General features: G+C 44.4%; 3 protein-coding genes across 4 annotated transcripts; 2 read left to right on the top strand and 1 right to left on the bottom strand.

The window, feature by feature from the left end:
• Positions 1-106: 106 nt before the first annotated feature.
• On the top strand, positions 107-8,491 carry LOC134184141 (protein phosphatase 1 regulatory subunit 12A-like). The gene is made up of 18 exons (XM_062651755.1): positions 107-905; positions 962-1,073; positions 1,143-1,299; positions 1,369-1,491; positions 1,564-1,638; positions 1,698-1,913; positions 2,112-2,714; positions 3,012-3,070; positions 3,138-3,361; positions 3,420-4,184; positions 4,247-4,404; positions 4,572-4,613; positions 5,030-5,069; positions 5,145-5,290; positions 5,361-5,426; positions 6,220-6,324; positions 6,616-6,748; positions 8,139-8,491. The coding sequence occupies exons 1-18, from the start codon at positions 107-109 to the stop codon at positions 8,213-8,215; spliced, it is 3,900 nt and encodes a 1,299-aa protein (XP_062507739.1). The 3' UTR covers positions 8,216-8,491.
• LOC134184244 (eukaryotic translation initiation factor 3 subunit L-like) lies at positions 8,278-22,568 on the bottom strand. The gene is made up of 22 exons (XM_062651880.1): positions 22,483-22,568; positions 22,352-22,430; positions 21,252-21,349; positions 21,154-21,188; positions 20,650-20,729; positions 15,875-15,951; positions 15,749-15,812; positions 15,613-15,686; positions 15,470-15,550; positions 15,346-15,414; positions 14,048-14,224; positions 12,543-12,626; positions 12,398-12,484; positions 12,077-12,139; positions 11,939-12,009; positions 11,180-11,279; positions 11,032-11,105; positions 10,555-10,612; positions 10,194-10,232; positions 8,626-8,703; positions 8,485-8,565; positions 8,278-8,416 (listed from the first exon to the last, which is right to left on the bottom strand). The coding sequence occupies exons 1-22, from the start codon at positions 22,513-22,515 to the stop codon at positions 8,369-8,371; spliced, it is 1,650 nt and encodes a 549-aa protein (XP_062507864.1). The 5' UTR covers positions 22,516-22,568; the 3' UTR covers positions 8,278-8,368.
• LOC134184245 (RNA binding protein fox-1 homolog 3-like) lies at positions 22,567-24,971 on the top strand. Of its 2 annotated transcripts, XM_062651881.1 has the most exons (10): positions 22,567-22,766; positions 22,832-23,203; positions 23,271-23,324; positions 23,378-23,470; positions 23,795-23,858; positions 23,918-24,107; positions 24,197-24,221; positions 24,383-24,411; positions 24,468-24,609; positions 24,687-24,971. In XM_062651881.1, the coding sequence occupies exons 1-10, from the start codon at positions 22,581-22,583 to the stop codon at positions 24,747-24,749; spliced, it is 1,218 nt and encodes a 405-aa protein (XP_062507865.1). In that variant the 5' UTR covers positions 22,567-22,580; the 3' UTR covers positions 24,750-24,971. The 2 variants fall into 2 exon arrangements, 1 of the variants encoding a protein (XP_062507865.1); XR_009970635.1 differs by lacking the exon at positions 24,197-24,221.
• Positions 24,972-25,374: the final 403 nt, after the last annotated feature.

Genomic DNA, 25,374 nt, shown 5'->3' with positions numbered 1-25,374 from the left:
TGACTAATCACGTGACGCGTCACACTCCTCATCCCCCATGTTATGGTCGAAGCCTAAACCCTAACCGCTTTGGAATTTAGTGTTATTAATCAGTCGGCCGCCGACTATGTCGAGCCAGCAGCTGTGTGCGGCCTGTTCCCGAGCAACTAAACCCCTCTTGGAGGCGGCCGGGGCGGGGCATCCCAGCTGTATCGTGCAGTGTCTCAAAGTCCGCGGTCGATTCGACCTGTCGATCCGCGACGACTTCGGAGCGACGGCCGTCCATCTAGCGGCTCGCAAAGGGCGCCTCGAAGCGCTGCGCTACCTCGTCGAATATGGCGAGGCCGTCGAACCGCTACGAGCAAACAACGGAGCGTCGCCAGCTCACGACGCGGCCGCGACAGGCAATCTCGGGTGCTTGCACTATCTGGTCGCTCACACCGCGTCTTCTGCTCACGACCGGGATAATAACAGAGCGACGCCAATTCACTGGGCGGCACAAATGGGTCATTTGACTGTCGTTCAATGGCTGGTGGAGGAAGCCGGTGCTCCTCTCGATGTGAAGACGAAATCGGGAGTCACTCCGATTCATTTTGCTGCTGCTAAGAATCAGCTCGAAGTTTTGAAATATTTGACGTCGCTCCACGTACCCAATATGAGAGAGTTAGTCAACGCCCGTGCTGGGAATGGCGCTACCCCCGTCTATTTTGCTGCCCAAGACGGTCATCTTCGTTGTGTCGCCTGGCTGGTGGAGAGAGCGCGCTGCGACTGTAAGATACGAGCGAACGACGGTATGACGTGTTTGCACGCGGCCGCTCAAGAAGGTCATTTGGATTGTGTGCGCTACTTGGTGACGAACGGTTGCTTGAGCGTCCGGACCGAGTCCGCCGACGGTGCGACTGCGGCTCACTTCGCTGCTGCTCAAGGTAAGTCGAATGTGGCAACGTTTCGAACGATGTTGAGTCAGACGTCTGTGTAATAGGTCACTTACACATTCTGCAGTGGCTCGTAGAGTCGGGTGGCGCATCGGGATGCGAGACGGACAACTATGGCGGTACGCCGGCGCACGACGCAGCAGAACAAGGCCAGCTCCGGTGAGAATCGTTTCGTATCTTACAAGCTCACGTGGTAACTATCTATAATGATTACAATTTACGATTAAGGGTCTTAGAGCTTCTTTATCAGCAAGAGATCGACATAAACGTAAAGGACAACGAAGGCACTACCCCAGAAGTTCTCGCTGAAAGGAACGGACACAGGGATTGCTGTGAATTTCTAATAGAAGCGACGCAGAAGCAGGAAGAAAGAAAGAGACTACAGGTCAGTCTATAATCCGTATGCGTATATATATTTACTGAAGAAAACTAACCAACCGACCGTACTGAACAGCTACCAGAGAGTATTCAGCCAAGACGAGACCGCAACCGGAGAGGAAGCACTAAGAGCATTCGGCTGCAAGACTGGGTGGAAGAGACGAAACAAGAAGAAGAATGGAGGCAGCTAGAGCGCACGGTATTAACTAAATGAAGCAAACAACTAACCATACAAACGATGTTAATTAAGGTTAATTAATTAAACAAACAGGGAAGTAATCGAGCCAGGTCGCCAGTCAGTCCTGAACCTCATTTCTTAAATGCAGATGCAAAGAAACAATGGGAGGTGATGGTTATCATACATACCGTATACACACAAACTTGAGCATGTCGGTACTTGGTTAGGAACTTCAACGGCTGATTGCTGAAGAAGAGCGTCAAGCACGACAGATGGGAAGCTCAAATCAGCGGCGTTGGGCAGAGCAAGAACAACTTCGTATCGCGGACGCCGCCAGAGAAAGGCAGAAGCGGCGAGAGTTGGAAGCATCCTTGCGAACTGCTCGAATCGAAGTTGAAAGATCGGAGAAGAGGCTGCTGGAAGAACAGGAATTTCTGATGCAGGTAAAGAAAATACAAAGTTGAGATACGAATCAAGACTAACGTTAACGAAACAAAAACGAAGAATTGCCGGCAAAGACTAACGTTAGACAAGCAATTCGTACTGCATGACTGTGGGTGGGAGGGTATGAAGTAAGATGACAGAATACGACGGAAATGTGATGTTGTTCTCACGACCTCGTTTGCATTTTACACTAACAGCAAGGTGAACTTTTTCCTACCCAAGAGCCCATGTCTGCTGCCGAACTGGAAAAGTTGAAGAAAGATGAAGAAAAACGGAGGCAATATCGTGAGATGCGCGAAGCAGAGGAGGAAGAAGCAAGCAAAAAACATCGAGCGGAAGAAAGAAGGAAACGTGAAGCATTGGAGAAGCAGAGGGCTGAGGAAGAGAGGCAGCGTATACTAACGGAGAGGCAGAATCAATGGCTACATGATATGCAAAAGCAAAACGAGCAGCAGAGACGAACACAAGAACAAACACAGGAACAAGGAAGACGAAAAATGGAGGAGCAAGAAAAAAGGAAACAAGAGGAAGAAAAGGCGAGAGAAAGAAGAAAACAGGAAGAAGTCGAACGCAAGAAAAACAAGAAAGAAGAAGAACAGAGACGCAAACGCCAGAAAAAGGAGGAGAAGGAACGAGAGAAATCTCAGAAAGAACGAGAGAAGCACATGAAAAAACTAGAAAAAGAGCGGCGTCAAAATTGGGAAGTAACTTCAGTCAACAGTGACTCGGCGTATCGAAGCCACGACCAAACACCGGAACCTCATCGCATAGGATTGTCAAGAGCGAACACCGTTTCAGCGGTTAGTTTTCTATTCGTTCAATCCACGTTCATACATTTTAAGTGGGCCATCTTCAGAGCGCGGATTTGGACAATCCATGGATTGCCTGGTACAATCCATTGCCTGCATGTACAAACCATGGATCGCCACTACCAAGCATGCATACCTAACCCTAAACCTAAGCCTAACCCTCAAATTACCCGAGGGAAAACTAGAAATCCATGGTTTGTCCATATCCACGCTTTGCGCATAACATATATGCAATCAATAGCCTATTGCTACATACCGTGGCTGCAAATAGTCTTTTTTTGTGTGTAGACCGAGCAGCTTCGAGTTAAAGGGCTCGTTAGTCTCAGGACGAAAGAATTTGAAAGAAGGTTTTTACCTCCGTATTATCTCATTCCTCGTATAGCTGCCATATTCTCATATGATGTCTACGTGTAGGAATTCAGAAAACATACGTCACACAGAACGACAGGGTCGTGGCGTATTCAAGTGGATTTTGCGCTCTAACACAACAAAACCGCAAAGACGCAACGTCACCCGCACTAGAGAATCAAACGCATCAGTACCGGTACCGCCACCGGTACCCAAAGAGCTTGGCTCGGCCACCCCGTCACCGTCATTGACACCGACGGTTTCAACAGAAAAGCTTTCAAGTCAAAAACGTACGTTAATCGGTTTCTTGCTATCTAGTTCTCTCTCGTTGAAAAATGCTTTTTACAGCGTCATCTCGCAGTTCGTCGAGGAGGTCGTCGCTTGTCGAGTTGCTGTTTCCGTCCAAAGAGTCGAAAGAGAAGAAGAAGGGCTCGGACCCGTCGACACCACACAGTCAAAGCTGCAGCGATACCGAAACGGCGTCTCCAGCGCATTCTCAGTCTCACAGCAGGAATCCATCTTTGTCGGACGTGCAAGCGGGACTTCAAGCACCCGTGGAACGAAAGCTACCCGAATTTATCGTGTCGTCGACCAATAACAAAAAGAAATCTCTAAAAGAGGCTCTGGCGTCTCATTCCCAGATGGAGAAGTCAAAGGGTAACACATCAAAGGGTAACACATCCCAGTCGACCGCAAAGTCACAGCCTACTCGACAAACAGCAGATCTAGAGAAACAACAACCACACAGCAACGCGTCTTCTCAACGAAAGCCACCACCGTCTTTACGCGATGCACTCGCTTCATCTCGAGCTCCTATGGAGAAACTCTCTCCTAAATCATCTCTCAATACGCTCGATCTTTTGTCAGTAAAAGACAGTTCTCCTGCCGCCATGATGGCAGCGCTAGAAAGAGCACTGGCGGCGTCACCGTCTCAACCGCGCGCGGCGTTTCAGACTTCGGCTGACACGACGTTGCCTGCCGCTGCTGACTCGGACAACAGAGATCTGATGCTCGAATTGGCCACGTCAGCGAAATCGGGACAAGCGAGACACTTCGAAGACAACGAACTGGAAGACATCCTCTCGTCTATACAAAACCAAACACAAATACTCGGTACAAAACCTGTCTAGCATGCACCGATGCATTTGTCAATGCTGACCGATGATACTGTTTAGTACCCCTCGTAGTCGGTTCGCTCGACATGACCACTACAGAATTGGATAGTGTATACCACAGCGTTCCTACAGCACCGCCGATACCAGACTTGAGCGGCAACGGATCGCACAGACACTCGACCCTAGAGACGATAAACGAAGACGACGAGCCGGAAGAGGTACCACGCATGCATACTGCAACTCGGATACACACACACACACACACACACACACACACACACACACACACACACACACACACACACACACACACACACACACACACACACACACAACAAATATATATACAAATATCGTGCTATCCTTTGTTTTCTCATCATTCCAGGTACAAGACGAACAACTAAACGAGACCAAGCTTAAGAAATACGTAAGACACTACACACCATTTATATTCACAACACTATTAATAATCAGTGTACGACAAATTCTCTCATCTCTGAGTATCCCCGGGTAACCATATACGTTAAAGTTTTAGTTGCCCGGTCATTACTTTGGTTGCCCATAAACTAAATAAAATAGGCTTTGCTGTGTGTTCCTTTCGAAGTCTTGGTCTTATTTGAGACTCCAGAGACTGTCACTCCGAGCCTTCTTTTGTGGTACTGACTACTTCAGTGACATCACTTGAAGTTGACTGACAGCTTTAGTTGAGTTAGCCCTTGGCTTAATCCTAGGGTTGTCCACAGGCAACCCTAGTTTGCCATCAGTTGGCCAGACATTTTGGTTGTCCCAAATGCCTGGGCAACCAATTTGTCGTACACTGATTAATACTACTTTTCTATCCAGGCTGACCTTCTACACTCGTTTGAAATCAACAGAAAAAGAGGTAAGACACTGTATACTAGTGTACACATTTCAATCACCGCCTAATCTTCTTGAACCGGGATTACTGCCTGTTTAGCGCTACAGTCTCGAGCACTCAAAGCGTGGTGCAACTTTCGAAACAGAAATCTCTCGAGACGAGCGCGACAGCAGCGAGCCGACGCCGTCAACAGTCGGCGACTATTGCAACGAACGTTCACGGCCTGGTGCAAGCACTTCGGCACGGTGAGTCACTTTGACTTATTAAAATTCACAATCACCAGCTATCACAACCGGCTGCATGCATGCCTTCTAGGTGGACGAAACAATGGGAAAACAAGAATCTCATCGATCGAATGTTGTGCGCACCCTCAATGAAAAGGTCAGCATGTCAGTATACCGTATTTCCTTGATTAGTAACCCTGTAGTAGTAACCCTTGGATCTGATTAGTTTGAAAAATGGTAACCCGTGGATCTTTAGTTTAAAAAATAATAACCCATGGATCTTATTAGTTTGAAAAATAGTAACCTGTGGATCTTATTAGTTTGAAAAAATAATAACCCTTGGATCTTTCAAAAATAGTAACCCGTGGATCTTTAGTTTCAAAAATAACCTGTGGATCTTATTAGTTTGAAAAATAGTAACCCCTGGATCTGAAAAATAGTAACCCGTGGATCTTATTAGTTTGAAAAAATAGTAGCTCATGGATCTGTGAAAAAAATGGTAACCTGTGCTTGATTAGTAAACCATGCCTTGGAAGTCAGAGACCGAAAGGTAACACACAAACATTGAGGGAACAAAACAAGTCTGGCAGAAGAGACAGTCAGAAGAAGACAAAGACAATGATCACGACGATGAGGACATTATGGTTTTTTATGATAAGGACACTGAGTAAACTACCCGTAACTGAATAGGGGTTACCTAACTTGACAGTTTGGCATGTGTCAAGAGTGTGTTCATCTACTACTTGCATAGTTCTTTACTTCAACTTGGAACCACGATAGCAGACGTTGAAAAAATAGTAACACGTGCTTGATTAGTAACCCTGCTTAACTAGTAACCCGTGGTTTGGATCAGTTTGAAAGAATAGTAGCCCACAGGTTACTATTCAAGGAAATACGGTATACACACTTAGAAAATTTAACGTCTAACACATGTTTGTATAATTGTATAGATGTTTCTCGCATGGCTCAACTCACGTCTTGCTCACATTAATCAAAAAGTTGACAATCTGGAAGGCGCCATTGCATCAGGGGTCCCCATCCTTATGGCACTGCATGTAAGTAAATAAACAAACAAATAAATAAGTAACCAAACAAGCAAATAAATAAATAAATAAACAAATAAACAAACAAACAAACAATCACAAATAAATAAACAAATAAATAAATACATAAACAAACAAAAAAATAAATAAATAAAATAAACAAATAAATGAATACATAAAATAAACAAACAAACAAATAAATAAACAAACAAAACAATCACAAACAAACAATCGAATAGTACCTCAGGTGATACATACACACCAGGTGGCACTCTTTGTGTTCAATCTTCGTGCTTTCCACAGGTTGCCTCAAAGGTTGCCATACCCAAGCACGTTGCAAAGCCACGTTATCGAGTGCAATTCCAAGATAACTGGGCAACAGTAATCAACTTCATGCGCCAGCTACGCATACCCACCACTAACCTCAACTCGGAAGGTAATTTTTGTCTGACATTTTACGTTTTTGCTGTCCATCTAAGTTTGACCTTGTTAAGTAGACAACCTTCAGTTAAATGTGTGTGTGTGTGTGTGTGTGTGTGTGTGTGTGTGTGTGTGTGTGTGTGTGTGTGTGTGTGTGTGTGTGTGTGTGTGTGTGTGTGTGTGTGTGTAAACATTCCCAACTCTCTAACAAACCATCCATTTCCATTACAGTTGACATAGAGGATCCAAACTTTGTGCCATTTAATTAAGCAAAGAACTCGATGGACTGCATTACAGGCTGGATTTCAGTCCATAAAGTTTACTGCCCAATCTGAATGTAATCAAAGCCCTAGGAACGAAATTTAACCCAGTCCGGCCTAACGTGCGTTAAATGGGTGTGGCCTAACGTGCGTTAACAAACAGTGACCAAACGTGCGCTAGCTAACATTGTTGATAAGGATTCCCGGATGAGGTTAGAGTGAGATATTCTGATTCCCGGATGTTATCGAAAGTCTTACGATCGAGTGCGCTCTCCCCAAATATTTTGTTATTAATACATAAAACCATTTATCTTAGATTTGATATCTCTATATGCATGCATAGCCATTAATAAAAAATTATATATTACTTATTTAATCATCTATACCTCAAACCAGAAGAAACTTGATTGCACTGTGCCTCTGGTGAAAGTCATTCTTTCTGAAAACCGACCGAACTGAGTGCTACAGCCCTGATGTTAGGCTTGTAAAAAAGATAAACTTCAAACTGTACGTGTAGTGCATGTACGCCAGGGTCAATATTCACTGCAATTTCTCACAGTTGTCCGATTTACACGCACACTCCACTGCTTCACTTTGCCTCTTGTCGTAGACCAGGCCTGTCAGAGCCTATGGGGCGTTAATTTGTGGTAACTTCCGTTGTGGGTATAGCCAATTAAATAAGTAATATATTAGCAATTACCTGTTTGGTGTGTGTCAGCGTATACGTAAGTAAGCAATAGAAAATAAGCAATACGGAAGAAACATTTATTAAATTAATTAAAATTACAAACACAAGAATCAACAAATTTTGTTGTATTGATATTAATCCAAAGTAGGCGTGGCGCTGTGGTAACGCCTTTAGCGTGCGCTAGCTCCTACTATTTTGTTGTATTGATATTAATCCAAAGTAGGCGTGACACTATGGTAATGCATTTAGCGTGCGCTAGGCTCCACCATTTTTGTTGTTTTGATACTAATCCAAAGTAGGAGTGGCGCTGTGGTAATGCCTTTAGCGTGTGCTAGGCCCCACCACTTGAAACGGCCTGAGACAGACGGTCACAGATAAAACGACAGACAGTCAACTTTACATGGAATACTATACCCACACACTTCTATTGATAACATATAATATCTACTGTTTGACAGATCTATATCGTCAGCAACAGAATGCTATCCACAAAATGCTGGCGAACATAGTATCGTGGTCACAGAACTCTAGATGATTTAGCAAAGACAAACAAATGTAAACTACCCTATTTGATGATGGACCAAGTGATTTGGCAACGACTTCTATCTATGAAGAATGCTCGCAATATGAGTAGAGATACTAAGTTAAGCTTCGAGTAGACTTTAGTGCTACATTTATATGACAAGTCTCATGTCTTACGCAACTGAGATGCTGACGCTAGAAATTGCTCGCTCATCTAGCATAGAGACATTGGAGTTACCGTTTGGTAGTGAGTAATCATTACTGTACAGTATGAGTACTTGCCTCTTGATACTTGTGTATGTGTCGAACAAAGAAGTCTCCGTAGTGACGTGTTACCTTAGTGTCGGCAATGTGTATCATATCCTACGTCACACAAAATTGTCTTAGTCTTTGTCTGTCTGTCTGCCTTCTTGGTGTACTCACTCCGTCGACATAAAAGTCGACGTCCGTTGCTGACGGATCTCTCTCGGCCGTAACTGCCCAACAGCTTCTCAACTTGTGCTAAACACGAGCACCAAAGAAACAGTTAACATGAAATCAGTGATAACAATCTAACCCTAGCGTGTGTCATTGGTCGTTGGTCTACACCCACGTTACTGTACCATCAGAGGCAGACCAAGGATGAAGCACTGGGGGCATGTGCCCCCCTGGCAGTAGAGATTACAATGCAGTACGGGATATAATGGTCAGTCATTGGACATTTGACCGACTAAATCAAGTCATGTCCGACCGTCCTTACCAAACAATTGGACCATCTGTCCAGGCATGCAACAAGCGAGGCCCTTTCGATGTCTAATATGATCGTGTGTCACTGTGTCTTGTTCAAGTATACGACGCGACTAAACTGCTATACATGTAACGTGTTGACAGTGAAGAGCTTATACACATGACCTCAATCTCAATATAACTCTGATTTCACAAGAATCTGGTAAAGCCTACAGCATTCATGAGTCAGTCATGCATAGCGTTTACCTGTCAACACTGTGTACAAAACATAGAACGGCGTTTAACCGTCAAAACATCTGTCCAACTGTCAATGTGACTGTGGAAACAGTTTTAGCTAGAACCCTGCTATTGTGCAACGTCTGGTCCTTGTTAATTAAAACATAACGGTTACATATGCATGCATAGTTTATATTCACAAATCTTTAGATCTATACGTATACTAAAAGAATGCCGCTGCTGCTGCAAGCAAAATTAGGATGTATGATAACTTTTAGGATGTCCGGTCAACTGCGAGTCGTTATATCCTGCACTGCAATGAAAGCCTCAGACATTGCTACTGCCAAACATTCTATTGCAAGTTGAAGATGACTTCAAAGATTCAAGCATTGACAGTGACATAGGACGAGATTTAGGTGATTGGGTATAGTACACTTAAACCTCCCTAATCCGACCTCCAAGATCCGGACACCTCCCTAGACTGGACACTTTCCAGTGCATATCAGGTCTTGGGACCACGAGGGTAAGCACTTTGGCAAGAAACTTCCCGTCTAGACGCTCAATTCTCAAACCCGTCTTGAGTATCATGTGCCAGTGTGTAGGAGAATGCGTATGTAACGTATGTAACTGTCATACAAAGTACACACGTACATAATTTACAGTGTAGTACAAGTGTGTATTGTACACGCATACTGTTGCAGAGATGCTATGACGTTCACCAAACCTTACACTAAAAGGGTCTAGGATTCCAAGGCTATAACAGCGTTAGCTATCTCTATCTTCCAGACATTTCTAGAATCCAGACAGCAGCTGGTCCCATACTGTCCAGATTAGGGAGGTTTGAGTGTAACATAACTGTTATTTAACGAACGAAAAAGCCAAAGCTCTAATAACAAAACAGACAGTCTAGACATTACAATATATATTATACATTAAAAAAATATCTAGATGAAAAGTTTGTGCCCCCCTGGCATAATCAACTCTGGATCTGCCCCTGACGGTAGCGCTTCCACGCCTTGAGTAATAATGAGCTATCTATTGGGACTTACCTTGAAACACATCAGTTTGGCTCGTACTTCATCTTCACTCTGTTGGAAACGACAAGCAAGAATAAGCATGTGAATCCACATTCAATCATAGCAGGGGTGGTAGAGCTGGGGGACCGAGGGGGATCGGACACCCCAACCTCTATTTTGTAAGCAAGCAGTGTACCCTCGTAGTCCATGTACTCCAATGTCTTTTCATGCCCCGCCCCCAAAATTTGTGAGTCGCTCCACCACCCCTGCATAGTATCTAGACATCACCACAAACTGTGCACTAAGTGTATGTGTATTAGACCATTGCACACGATCGTTTCTCTTATTACGAAAGTGGCAACAACGTAGGAGTAGTCTACACGCTATTTCTCACCTTCTCCATCAGAGCGGCCAACTTGCTCAGAGGCAAGGTCGTATACAATTTGAGATAACTGTAACGACAGAAGAATAGATAGAGCAAGTACAAGCACAACACTCCCTACAATGTGTGCACTCTAATTCCACTACAACAGACGACCTTCACCTTGTCCTTCCCACCCCTGCATTACATCAAACAAAAACTACCGACTGCTAAGGGCAAACAGGTGGGTGCAACGCTAACACTCTCTGTGCACACGCTCTGCCTAAGAAATCAAGGATAGTCAGTAAGCACTATTTAAATTAGAGTAGTCTGTGAAGTATGGGATGGGGTCTTGCTGGAGGATAGGACACATTTAGGTGCTAATTGGTGGAAATGTTTGACTAATTATTGCAACTCTAGTTTGAGCACACGTGCGCATGCACACGCGTGCGTACACACACACACACACACACACACACACACACACACTATGCATACAATCCAACCAACCTTCGTATATCTGCAGTCGGCTTTTGCTGCTGGACTTCGGTCATAAAAAGTTTGAGCTGCAATTGAAACGGCTCCTGGCAACATACAAAGCAACAACAACATTGCCTCATGAAAACACATTTATGTACCCATACTATCATTCATATACCTTGTTGAGGTTCACGCGTGGACCATCATAGTTGGGCGGTACAGCCGATAGAAATTTCGGACAAGCATACGAAAACATTTCTTCAAACAACTTTTCATCTCTAGACATATAATATGATAATATGTACTTTTAGGAACATTTCGGCCACATGCACTAGTAAATTGCGCCCAGCATACACCTTTGATTGTTGGTCACCAACAATCAAATTGAGACATTTGACGCATTTGCAGAACGAGATATGCTTAAGTACGCTTTTAATTGATTAAATGATAAATTCTATCGGACGCGTTTGTAACTTTTTCGATCGGGGCTCCAACTTCTCGAATATCTACCGTAGATCGCAGTTTGCAAAGCGTGCTGTTTGGTTCAGTAGTTGAAATACTTATGCACAACTTACTCATACTTATCAAACAGGCGACGCTTTTCTAACGTGATGCTGAAGAGGGTTTTCTCGCCATCACGTGTAACATCACGTGACATCGACAGCAGTCCGTGAAGCGGGACAGACCACGTATGAACAGCTGTTTTTACCACACACCAAAGGGGGCCCTGTCGTAAAAACTGGACTCAACTGTAACTTCGCGTTGCAGTTCTTGTCACTTCCATCAGCTCATGCAGCCATTGCTTTTTTGCTGCAAATGTACATTAGCACGTGTCTCTGAAATGTTGCATTAACGCAAATCTCCGAAATGTCTCTTTAAGTATCATTATGAGTTAAGTCACGTGATCACACAAACCACAATGATGCAAACTACTCACCCCTTTGCCAACTGGTCGACTCTATCCACCATCTTTTCCCTTAGTTGGCTATGGACACTTTCATCGATTCTCTGAAATATGAAGCAGCAGTAGTATATGAGAAGATCATTAATACAATGGCATGTCAGTAAGTTGTACCTGAGGAGACAGTCCCAGGGTAATCGCAAGCAAAGCGTACATCTGATCACTATGCTTCGATGTCTAAAATGACACTTGATCAATCAAAAATTTCTTTAGTAATGCATCGCACATGCACACACACACATGCACACACACACACACACACATACACACACACACACACACACACACACACAGACACATGCACGCATGCACACACACACAAACGCACGCACACATGCACACTCACACCGCACACATGCACACTCACACCACACACACACACACACACACACACACACACACACACACACACACACACACACACACACACCTAACCGTTTCGTATTGCACACTCTTCATCTGCAAGAGCTGCTTGTGACGTTGAACGTAGAGCAGAATGTTACAAAATGTTTGAATCGCCTCCTTAATACATACATACTTGCTAGCATAACACGAGAGCATATAAGCTAGTCTACTACACCTGATATCTCCGCATCATTAAGTAAGCAAATCCCACGTAGTAATTGGTTGTAACCTGGCAACCAGGCACAACAGCAGACAGCGTCTAGAATACACAAAACACGAGTACTCTAGTTATCTTTCTATAGCTACATCATTTGCAGTGACGCACTGACAGTAACCAGCAGGGACCAATACAAATACTGTACATCCACAAAAACCAAACTGAAACTTCCTATGTACAACATGTCCAGTTTGCAACGTTACGATGTCACTCAACTCAAACTGTTTCTGAAAGTACTCTGCCCCCAGACATTTAGCAACGGCATAAAAAGAAGATGAACCAGACAGTTGATGTTTCCTGCAGCGTGACGGTTCGTTCTTTCGAATTAGTCCTAATGCACACCCCAACACTACGCTTCGGTTGACAACGCAGTTGCTGTCTCGCAAGGGCATGCAAGTAATTTAGGTTATCGCTTTTCGTCCAATGCCAGTCTATTGCAAGAAGAAGCTAGGCATCTGCCGCAACCTTTTTCTGTTAGTTTTACCATTTCCTCAGGCCGTTGGTTCGATACTACGTAGTCACTCTTTTCAATACGCATTGCAGATAGATTGAACTTTTGACTCTGTGATCCTGTGATTCAAGAATTTTTTCAGACGAGCGCGTGTCCTCGTAAGTCCACATTCTTCAGTGACTCAGGCAATAGTCAGCCTAAGTCTTGGAATTGTAGACGTGATATTGTCCTCTCTTTCTGCGCTAAGCTGCCGAGTGATCTCGATCCAGAGCTTCATCTACACCATAATTTGCAACTGCGATATCCTCTTGTTGGGTCCCGGATGCTGCTCGTGACCTCCTGGTAGTGGTAGCGGTTCTTTTTATCTTTTGTTGTGAGCCAAGCATGGATGCCACGTTGCTTTAGCTTAGAACTCATAAATCACATACAGTGGCGCACGTAGAATGAAACAGTTACTGTACTAGCGTGCGTTAAAATTGTCCGTTAGAGCCTGTACGAAAATAAAATGAGTATGAAACTTCAAAGGTCTTCTCGTGAAATGTACAAAAATAGTTGCATATGAAAATTTGTGGATTTACAGTAGATACACAAACGAACAACAGGCAAACTCAAAATACAACAGAAGATCAAATAATTTAATATCGGATCTGCACTCGATCTCGCAAGAGCACTAGACACCTTGCGAGGGCGATTCGCATTCCATATCCATTTCTGCACTGGAACAAGGACCACAGCAACAGATCAGCCGCCAGCCAACTTGTTTGGGTGCAAGTTTCAATACACAAAGTACTGAACGTAATGTCAGTTTCATATTCACTTTCTCGGTCACTCATAAAACAGAGAAAGGCAACAAGAAACTCGTGTGTTATTCGCACCACAACGATGTACACAACCGCAAGCACAATGCAGTTTGCACTGGCCTAGTGGTGCATTTGCGACAGACGTTCCACAACTTTTACTCATTGCATCATCAATATTTATTAATTAATAATTTATAATAAAATATGATCACCTTTTTATTCAATTGAACGTGACGTAGAGCATGAATCGCTTCGTGATAGTCGCCAAGCAGTGAATGGAGTCTCAACAATCCGACGAGACTGAAGTATCCGAGCATCTTATAGAGCGGTCGATCGCCGAACACGCCGGATACTTCAGCCGGATCTTCGCCCGCTTGTTCGGCTCTCAACTGGCCAACAACAAATACACTAAGCCACACACTGTCAGTACACACACACAACAGACTCAACAATTTCTAGTTACTAATCATGCATGTACACACAGACACACAAACACACACACAGACACACACACACACACACACACACACACACACACACACACACACACACACACACACACACATCAGGGCTAAAAAATAGGTCGTCAAGTCGTCATTTGACGAGTTAAATTTTACAACTGACGACTACCGTTGTAGTCTAGATCATGACAACTATGGCAGACCAAGGCTAGTTTGTAGTGGCTTTCGCAGTACGTAGGCGGATAGCTGTACTGTACTGAAACACGCAACGCTTCGCGGCTGACGCTCGCATTGGGACATTTGTCGTACAATGACACGTACGCGTAGTAAATTATTACGTCAGCAGGTCAGCAGCATACGCTGACAAACTGCTCATATCATGGACAATGAAACGGGGAGTGCGAGAACCATCTCAGGATTCTGACAGAGAACAAGTATGAAGTTTATGACCAGGGAGCACGTGAGGGAGTGGAGACAATGGTAAATATTGTAGGTCGAAATAGGGTAGATATGATTTTACTAGCAAGAAACGGACCACCTCTGCAATGTTATATGTGGAAGTCTGGTGGAAACCCCGCCTTGTTTGACAAAGAGAGGTGGTATGCGTTTAATCACTAATTCAATTACCTATCACTATCGTGAAGATGCCGTAGCTCTGTCTAGTGTAACACGTCGTATCCGTTGACTCAGCGGTAATGTGTGTGAATACTCTTGGTTGCATGCCATTGTGAAGTACGGAATACTGCGCTGTATGTTTGTACTAGACTCGTACCCAGTCCTCTCCTTGCGCACACACTCCAAAATGGCGGTATACCACTAAACACCATGATTGATATCAACATGACATCCTACACTAGAAATTTTGACGACCTAAATTTTGGAAACTCGTCAAATGGCGACAACTAGTTGGACCAATTTTTTGAGCCCTGACACATGCACGCACACACACACGCATGCACACACGCACGCACACGCACACACACACACACACACACACACACACACACACACACACACACACACACACACACACACAGCATGACACATACCTGTTCGTTGATGTGTGACTTTTCTACTAGAGAGTGCAATACGTTCAGTACGCTGTGAACGTTCCACACCTAAAACACAAAAACCTCCGACTCCATTCCCCACACACACTCCTTCAAATCAAACCATCGGATTCGATCTCAATATGATAATCTCTTCTTCGGGCTTGTTCTTCAGTTTGCATCGATACTGACAAAACGACTGAAACTGAGAGTCGATAAAATAAGTTGCTTAATTTGATGATGCACAACACAATGACTATCACTCACTTGGTAAATGAATTCATCAATGATGTCCCACAGCCACTGATTCGGCAGCTCCAACTCCACCGGTTCTTCGGCATCTGAGGATAAACGCTGCCGTTACTTACAGTACAAAATGCAATGATGGTAACTGTGTGACTACTTAGAATGTAGTTAAAGAGATCGCAGTAGTTGTAGTACGATTCAAATCGTTGCTCTAGCGTCGGCTGCAAACGAGTCAAACTTTGAAACGTTATTGTTGCAAATCGTTGTATGGTGGGATGCTAACCATGCCGGACAAATGCTGTTGTCTCGCGTAGATGTGCCGGAAGTAGAGCTCCTTGTAAAGAATAAGAAATACACCGTCTACAAAATCAGTTAAGAATGTTATAGCAATGTCAATTCAATATACACAATAAGGCACAGTGTACGACAAATCGTCTCATCTCTAAGTTGTCCCCGGGCAACCATACGTAAAATGTTTAGTTTTGCCCAGTTACTAGTCCAGGGTTCTCCCCAGGATTTCAGGAAAGCGTAGCGCTAGTCCCTCCTAAGTCCACGCCCCTCCAATGACGTCACGACAAAGTCCCAATTGCAATACTAATCTATTATCAATATATTAGACTTGCTGCTGAAAATCGTCTATACTAGTTGTTGTTTATAGGCTGTCAGCTATCAGTAACCCATTAGTTGGAAGAGTACGAATGTAGCATGGACAGCTGTTGAAGTCAAGATATTGCTTTGACTTGCAACCATGCATGGACAAACCTGTTAACTAGTCTACTAAGTAGCAGTGCACGCTTGCTAGATACAGATTGTGACACAATTGAATGCATAAACACAATGACATACTATTTATTCGTAATCATTGCTTCAAACAGTGACTGAGTATATACCCTAAGGTTGCTGCTACGTTAGAGAGTAATAAGCAAAACTGTGTTCAATCTTACAAGCTGTCCACTGCATAATGAAATTACGCTGACTCTGTTACAATATTGTAATGCATCTGTTCCTCTCGGAAGCCCACTCCAGACATGCAACATTAAAGTCAAAGTCTTCTAAACAGGGACCTTCAATAGAGATAAACAGCAGTTGCACTGTGATTTTGTTGCTCAGACGGGGTTTCTCAGGTGTCTTTATCCTATTCAGTTCAGAAAAGCCCTCTCAGTCAGCAGTGGAAGCAGGGATTAGCTGGGCAATGGCTGCAAGGTTACAAATGTTTGAAATCACTAAGGAAAGGTTCTCTTTCTTCACAATTGTAGCCATCACGTCTTGTTCTGTATGGCAAAGAGTTTGCACTTTGAAGTGGCACAGCTGTTGGAATCTGACTGGAACTATTTTTGCAAAGTGGTTAACCAGCGGTCCTATTCGGTATTGGCTTTCTTCAAGCCGCCTACTTAGTAAGCAGGTTCTAAACATGCAAATTACATCATTAAGATTATGTTTCTTTCACGTGCACTTGCTATCCCATATCTGGAGCATATCTAGACAATCTCAAATCAGTGATCTCTGAGAGTGAAGTAGAAATTCAAGCATAGCGCAGCACTACGCTCAAACGCCCTGGGGAGAACCCTGATTACTCTGGTTGCCCATACACTAAATCCATGACCGCTATTGCTATAGTGTTATAGTACTATCAACCACAAAGGACTCTGCAACAACAGCTGAAATCTTGAACAACATAAATATAGGATAGAGTAACTCAGATAAAGATAGGATGATTGTTTGCAATTTTCAGTTCTGGGTACTTCTTAGTCTCTTACACATTCCCTCTTAACGCGCGCGAGGAGCAGAGAGGGGGCGGTGCCCGCACGCAAAAGGGGGTCTGTTCAAATCCAGCAGATAATTGGGAACAACGGAAAAGGAGTGACTAACGCCTGACGTCATCTCTTTAGCACGCGTAGCACGCGCCTGCCTCGAGTGATTGCTAGCTATTATGTCACTCGACACGCTGTGAAGCTGAGACGTCATACGTTTGCATGCGCATTTTTCCGTAGAGTGTATACATAGCAGATCATGTAGTTCACTAGAAGGGGACAGAGACTGAGGAGATCGAAAAGTAACAGCCATTCCCTCATACAACGGTAAGAGCCTGAGATTCAGATGGCAAGCTAGCGCGGAATGCGAATGCCGTACGCACGTTCAAATCAAGGTGACGTACGTTGTACATGTATTGGTGGTAAGAGTTGACCCTACTCTATCGGTCCGTAGACCCTAGACCCAGGAATTTTTACGGCTAGCGCAGTTATCTAGCTAGATACGACTCACAGGCTAAAAGTTACATGATTACGTACTAGGTGATGACGATGAGGTGATCATGACCCTCTAGACTAGATGACCAGACTCACCAGACCCATGCAGCAGTTTATGAATCACGAGGTGAAACTTACATGATGCACTAGGAATCTCTGCACCAATACAACGTACGTCACCTTGACTATTTGATGCATTCCACGCTAGCTTGCCATCTGAATCTCAGGATCTTACCCGTGTATGAGGAAATGACTGTTACTTTTCGTTCTCCTCAGTCTCCGTGCCCTTCTAGCGAACTACTACGGCCATATGGAACAGTGTGCATGCAAGTCTCAGCTTCAGAGCATGTCGAGTGACATAATAGCTAGCGATCACCTGATGCAGGGGGGTGCTACGCGTGCTAAAGAGACGAAGTCAGGCATTAGTCACTCCTTTTCTGTTTCCAATTATCTGCCGGATTTGAACAGACCCTCTTTTGCGTGCGAGCACCGCCCCTTTCTGCTCCTCGCGCGCACGTTAAGAGGGGCTGTGCAAGAGACTAGGTACTTCTATGTTACAAGCAAGCAGCAAAGCATAAATGGAACAAAGTAACACCTCCTTGACCCTACAGGTCACCCCCAATCTGGCACTTAAATTAATTAGGAAAGGACACACAGATATTTGATCTGTCATCTATGACACCTAAATCGTCAGCAGGTCTGCAAAATGGTAGACTTATCTTTAATTAAGTTTATTAACCAATGAGAGCATGGAAGAAAAAGGCAAGCTGGTCTATACTAGTGTAGGTAAGGTATAGCTGTCAGCTAGTTGTCCCTGGGCAACCATAGTTTGCCATTGCCCGGACATATTTCTGGTTGTCCCGGGCGCCCACAACCGCTTTGTCATACACTGAGGCATCCAAACATATACAACGTGCTGTATATGTACAGACACGAAACAAAAATTGACAGCAAAAATTCAGGCCACTGACAGACATCCGTAGCAGAAAGTGAGACCAAGGAATCCTGCAACTATAAGGGCATGCATGCGCTTATAGGTGAGGTAGCCTCAATTATTATCGAGACCGTCAGCAACGTTGAACCTGGCGGCAGCTGCGGGAGTTGGAGTGTCTAATATTGGAATTCGGAGAACAGTCACCGTCAGCCGATTCTGATAAGAAAGAAAACTGCCAGAACGTTCACAGTGAACAGGAAGCATGTTGTCATATAGAAGTACGACGAATACAGTGGTAACAGAGCAAGAGTATCACAAGCTCGCAGAGTACCCCGAACTGGGTGAAGAAAACAGAGGAGTTTGCAAACTGACAGAACCAGAAGAAGACATTTGCACAGGCATCATAGATGGGAAAGACAGCGATGAAGACGAGAATGAAGGAGAAACAATGATTAGATGTAGAGTGGAAATCTGTAGCACGTGAAATGCTCTGCACGCTTTAGTGAGTATAGATGTTGTGACTTAGGAAATCTGTGTTAATGGGTATAGTGTATGTTTGAATGCATTGACATGGAACCGAGCATACATTGCCTGCAATGTTCAGTCATTTCCTCATCTAAACGGGCATGCTCTTATACCCCAGGGTATAAACCTCGCGCTATAAAGGCGTGCCCTTCTCAGCAGGGAAATACAGTATGTGACTACTGTACTTATGCAAGTATGACCCCACCCCAGTGGTTCGTCAGAATCAAGGGTAGAGTATGGAATAAGATCTTGCTAAAAATTACACCTCTAGGTGACAACATCGACACTATTGATTCAATTAAGCATCCCTTGTCACACTATGATCATGCTAATTGAAACGTTGTACTCTCTCCGCCTTATTGCCACGTCAAAAAGCGTCTCTTCCTACTTCAAATTTGTGTCTCAATCATGGATGCACTTTCTATCAATGCCATACTATGCAGTCTAATGAAGCCATTGCGCCGATGCCATTCTACAACATGGATTTTTATTCTACAGAAAAAGAGCAAATTCTCTTTCAGTGTGGAAAATAACGGGTGGACATGTTTGTCTGACCAAATACTGCACCAGAGTTGGGACGTGTTTGGACAAAACATCCACCTGTACGCATATATGATAGTGTAAACCTTGTCTCTTAGCATGTGATGGCCTTTCCAATCATGTAACAAACTTAGGTGCTTCCTAGCATGCTTTATCCAGAGAAAACCTCCGCTGCCTTTAATGCCATTACTCTCTTGGAAGTTGGTTGTAAAAAAAACTACATGCAAATGGATGCAGTAGGGAAAGCACTAATACCACATTTACACTAGAGACTTCAGAACCGTCCCAGGTATAATCGAAAGTGATCTAGATGGCCAAAGTCAGCATCAAAACAACGCCTTTATCAAGAATTTTGAGTAGAGTAAAGTAATGACAATCTTGAAGAACATTTATCTGGTCCAGCTTGGTTCTGAAGTTGCTAGTGTGAACGTGGTATTAGTTATACATGTACACCATATAAGAATTTCCTACCAAGGCTCAGTCTGTCCAAGCCAAAATAATTCCCTATTTTCCACACTGTCTTTGGCATCAGCTGTCGTCTATCAAGGTTACATGATAATAAGGTAAAGGCATGTGCAATTTGTTGTTGCGCGATAACCATACAAACAACCACCAATTACACCAATTACAAAACTCCAAGGTATGAAAATCTTAAGATGATGGTCAAAGTAGGGAATGAGGGTTTGCTCAACTCCGGGGCTATACTCGTGCGAGTACGGTATAAAACTATGATGCACACACAGTAACACAAGCACACCCGTTACAAACAAACATACATCAACAAGAGTCACAAGACACACTGGCATTTCGTACCGTGTCCGACGACTTGCTCAACGTGCTCCACTTCTGGCCATGGAGCATTCTTGTAGAATCGCTCAGAAAGCTTGTTGAAACTAGCAGGTAAACAAAACACTGACCACTCTACACATCTAATAAAGAAAATATTGTGCAGTGAAGCACATCACAGCATTACATGGCACATTACATTCCAAGTACCCAAAACAAGATCACACATGTTCAACGACTACAAACCACATACAGTTAGAATGACAGTCACTCGCATAATTTCTAACTAAGAGTTCCACACAAAAGCAATCTTTTGTTATTAATTAATTAATTAATTAATTTAGACATTACAAACTTCAGCTCCATTTGATTTTAGATTATTTCATCAATTAAAATTCATCACGGTTTTATAAAGTTAACAAAAGTCACAAAACAAAGTCAAAAATTAATGCAAAGTTTACACTATAGAATCTGTATCGTGTACATGCAACAATTGTCTGTATTCACATCTCTCGGTACTTTGATTCTCACCTTATTTCGTAGACATTTTGTATTTCTACGATGTTCTATTGTGCAAACACAAAATGCTTTAATTTACTACGTTTAGCAACAGATAGATGTCGACACACCTTCTCGGCAACTTGTCTATCAAAGTAGACTACGAAGCTTCTGACTACATCTGGTATGTTCAGACGAGTCACGCTTCCCTTTGCTTCTTCGGCTTCAGCTTTAGTAAACCGACAAACAAGTACAGTTAATAGATTCACACGTACACACATTCATAGAGCAGCAATCAAACAAACAGGCAGAGAAACAGGCGAGTCAGGGCTCGAAATCTCCACCTGTCTGCCTGTTCCAGATGGGCTAATTTGTGCAGGAAACAAGTAGTCACAAGCAACTGCCTGTCCACAGCCAGACCCTGCCTAATTTCAAAGGCTCGTGGTAGTCTTGAATGAAGACGTGGATGGATCTAGTGTGTGCATGCATCCTACTAGACTAGCTCTTAGAGAAGACATGGACACAGTAGTACTGTGCCATGAAGCTCCACTGCCTGTACGCTATGTGGGTGGAAAGCAGTCAAAATGTCTGGGCTGTTCCAGCTAGGTTGACTTTACAAGCAACAGAAATACAACCGAGCAGATAGTCAGAACCAGATCAAAGTCCAGACACAAGCATTACTTTTCATCCTCTTTCTTCTGCAACAGATGAGGTCTCAGAAGAACCAAAGCCAAAACCGAACATTTCAGCAAAAATTTCAGTATAGACATGGCAGAATGGCAGGAAGTGGATTATGTTTGGTAACGTCTTCATGCATCATGGCTCCCACCAAGAAGACGGAACGTGTTTCAGTGGCACACTGGATGACACTTTAACATGCCAAACTCACAGATCTCATAAGACATCAAAGCAGAAAACGGAAAATGAAGAGGACAGCAATGAAATGATGAGGAGGAGAATGGCATCATGACCATGTTTGAATCGAGACAAAGTTGTTTGAGCTGTCACTTACTTTGCCAAAATAACTCAATTATTTACTCAGACTGAGTTGGCTGTTTCCTTTCCAATAAATTTCGAGCCCTACAAGCGGTATGCAAGTGAATGAACACTATCACAATGCCAAACGCAATCAGCTAGAGAATCTGGACTCCGAGGCCATCCTCTACGGCTCTGCTCTACCTCTATTCTAGTAATACTATTGACTACATTCTAATAAAATTGACTACATTACCCGATCTTCCGTAAACATATTGATATGTAGTTTGGTCGAACTGAGAGTCAAACTGAGGGTTATACGCAGATGCGTCATACTAGAACAAAACATGTCGTTTACAGTATCTACAACAGCTAGACAACACTCACTCCTCCTTCTACAAACTCTTCAGCTTGGTACATCGTCTCTGCGTGCACGATGCCGACCACGTGGCCACAACGAGGTTACATATACGGGACTTTTTACTATGGCGGCTGAGAGTACTCCGAGTCTGCCTATCCCAGGGCTCGATGGAGGCGTTTCAGCAGACCAGAATGCGCGTACGGACTCTCACACACTGTCTAACGGCATCACCTCCGGGTCTCAAGACTCAGAAGGCTACGTGTCGGGGTCTCAAACAGTTGACGGCCAGTCGTCTACAGCTGTGGGAGAGGTACGACATGGCCGTGCCGTCCACAGCACGCGACGAATACGAACGAGTCGTTTACTATGTCGCAGGGCTCGTCCGAATTACAACAGGCGGTATCTTTGCCTGAACCGGAAGTGAGGTCTGGTGGTGAAACTCAGGGCGGAGCACAACAACAAACGACCGCGAGCGAAGCCGACGCGGGCCAGATGTCAGCGCCGACGGCCGCTCAGTCGTCGACCGAGCAGTCGAAAGACTCGACTGCGTCGACGCAGCAACAGCAGCGGCCCGCCGCGCAGGATCAATCCGCTGCGACGGCGAATTCCTCGGCCGCCTCTGCATCATCCGCCGACCCGTCCTCGTCGGGTAGCAACCCGCAGGGACTGCCGGGCGGCCAGAAACGCCTGCACGTGTCGAACCTGCCGTTCAGATTTCGAGATGCCGACCTGACGAGGCTATTTGAGGTACTTATTTGTAGTGTAATGGAGCGCCAGTCACGTGATCTCGACCGGCACTTTTATGTTGTTTCAGCCGCACGGTAGGGTCGTCGAGGCGGAAATTATTTTCAACGAGAGGGGCTCGAAGGTTGACACTATTCCGGTGCTTTGATCTGGTCGTCGACGTTGCTCTTGTTGCAGGGATTTGGGTTTGTGACGTTTGATAGCCCGGATGAGGCGGATAATGCCAAAGAGAAAGTCAATGGATCGGTTATTGATGGTAGAAAAATAGAGGTAAGACGTGGAGTTACTTTAGCAGAGCGGATTACGAGAGTCTAACAAACATGTGAGGATTTCTGCGCATAGTAAATTGTCTCAACCTTCTCTCTTTCCGAACACAGCTGCATGCCTAAACAAACTTATATGTTTTAATTTTTTTAACTTGTTAGATAATATACTATATGACAGATTTATAAAGTGTGACACTGCAGCACATAATTGTGGACGTCCAACTGCTTCCATAGAATGTCCACCCAGAACAACAAACAAAACGTCATAATCCGCTCTGAATAATTAATATTAATGACATCAATAGGTATTAATGAACGTGTGGGTTAGGTCAATGATGCTACACCAAGGACGGGGCCGAGAAGACCGAGACAACCACCTTACGGAAGTGAAGGTGACGTTGCTTCTTTACTGTATTGACTCTTTACATGACGCTTGGCTCTACTGATCTAGGAGGTACGTACAGATATGGTAGAGGAATGTATGGCTTGGGCGGCCTCGCCCCGTACGGTCGCCCGGTTGGTGTCATGCAACCGAGTCTCTATGACACAATGCAGGGAGCAAGACAGTATGGTGGATATCCGCAGCCTGAAATCGCTCCTGCATATCAGGCCAGCTACAGTGCAGTGTCCGCATACCCTGGGTAAATGTCTGGGCTAGATCCGACGAAAGCCCGATCTGCTTGTGCCTGAGATGGCATGTGCATGTATTTGTACCTGTTTTGCTTTGCAGCTATCCAACGGATGCTTATCAATCGGTTAGTGCATGATGTGGCACGTTTGATTGTGATCGTCCGTCTCTCGTCCGGTATATCATGCTTGCAGGCACGAGGAGAAGAGCCCTTAGACAGAACAGCTACACTAGACTCATCGTGTCAAATCCACGTTGTTTGAATTTTGTGTTTCTCTTTGTTTCTAGGCATACGGACAGACTCAAAGTTTCGCCGGGTAATTGATGTGGTCGTATATCGAACGGATAGGGTTGTATATGTGTCAACTTGCAGGCAATACTCACAGAGCTACGTAGCTAGTCAGCAGACTTCTCAACCGAACCCAACTGCTCAATCTGCTCAACAGCAGCCGCAGCCGCAGCAGCCGTCGGCGAACCAGCAGCAGTCGCAGCAGCAGGATAGCTACGCCGGATTGGTGCGATCGTTTCGGCTCTGATTGTCTCACACGATTCACATGTGGATCGTGTGTATTGTTTGTTGTGTGTATTGCAGGTTAGCGGATACGGTCCTGTGGCCGGATATCAACAGCAAAGTTACAGATACGCTCCATACTGATTGCTTCGTACGTTGGTGAATGGACTCATCGAGTAGATCACGTCTGATGTCTGATTTTAGGACTGAGAACTGTTAGGTTGTCTATAAGGTTACTGGACTATTATTATTGCCGGGCAAGTGGGGAGTCGAATAGTAATAACTGGTAGGAATTGACCTATACATTGCATGCTGTGTTGTGTGGCGTTGACACGTCATGATCACAATGGAGCTTCCTCCCGAGAACTCGTTTGTATTGTATGCTATCGAAGCATGGGTGTCCCTAATCCATTACCACTCTGTATGGGTACATGTACACTAGGCTTGCGTATCACTCCCTATACGCAACCTTGTGTCACTTTTACTGCAGGACAACGACAGATATTGCGCAGTCTCTTTGTAGACCTGGAAAAATTTAGTTGGACTGGCGAGTTACATCCGCTCCAGTACTGTGACTGTACGTACACGCAGTGGCCGTGGCGTCGCTACACACATAGACCTGGAAGGCCATGGCCTCCCAATATTACTAGTTGTGGCCTACTAGATACTAGACAAGGTCTCACAAAAGTTAAACTCTCTAGATAGCTAGCAGCTGGCCTCCCAGTTGTGGAGGTGTACCGTACAGCGACACCGCCGTTGGTACTATACA

The sequence above is a fragment of the Corticium candelabrum genome, chromosome 9 (assembly GCF_963422355.1).
Source record: "Corticium candelabrum chromosome 9, ooCorCand1.1, whole genome shotgun sequence".
Taxonomy (NCBI): domain Eukaryota; kingdom Metazoa; phylum Porifera; class Homoscleromorpha; order Homosclerophorida; family Plakinidae; genus Corticium; species Corticium candelabrum.
This window is presented reverse-complemented; position numbering and strand designations above follow the sequence as displayed.

Bases quoted from the DNA above. Each gene is read 5' to 3' on its own strand.
- LOC134184141 (XM_062651755.1), top strand. From the start codon at position 107: ATGTCGAGCCAGCAGCTGTGTGCGGCCTGTTCCCGAGCAACTAAACCC. The intron at 5,291-5,360 runs GTGAGTCACTTT...CATGCCTTCTAG, and splicing joins GGTGCAAGCACTTCGGCACG to GTGGACGAAACAATGGGAAA. The intron at 6,749-8,138 runs GTAATTTTTGTC...ACTGTTTGACAG, and splicing joins CACTAACCTCAACTCGGAAG to ATCTATATCGTCAGCAACAG.
- LOC134184244 (XM_062651880.1), bottom strand. From the start codon at position 22,515: ATGTACCAAGCTGAAGAGTTTGTAGAAGGAGGA. The intron at 11,280-11,938 runs GTGAGTAGTTTG...TTATATGTCTAG, and splicing joins GTCGACCAGTTGGCAAAGGG to AGATGAAAAGTTGTTTGAAG. The intron at 11,106-11,179 runs GTATATGAATGA...GTATGTTGCCAG, and splicing joins CACGCGTGAACCTCAACAAG to GAGCCGTTTCAATTGCAGCT.
- LOC134184245 (XM_062651881.1), top strand. From the start codon at position 22,581: ATGGCGGCTGAGAGTACTCCGAGTCTGCCTATCCCAGGGCTCGATGGA. The intron at 23,204-23,270 runs GTACTTATTTGT...ATGTTGTTTCAG, and splicing joins ACCTGACGAGGCTATTTGAG to CCGCACGGTAGGGTCGTCGA. The intron at 23,471-23,794 runs GTAAGACGTGGA...CGTGTGGGTTAG, and splicing joins TTGATGGTAGAAAAATAGAG to GTCAATGATGCTACACCAAG.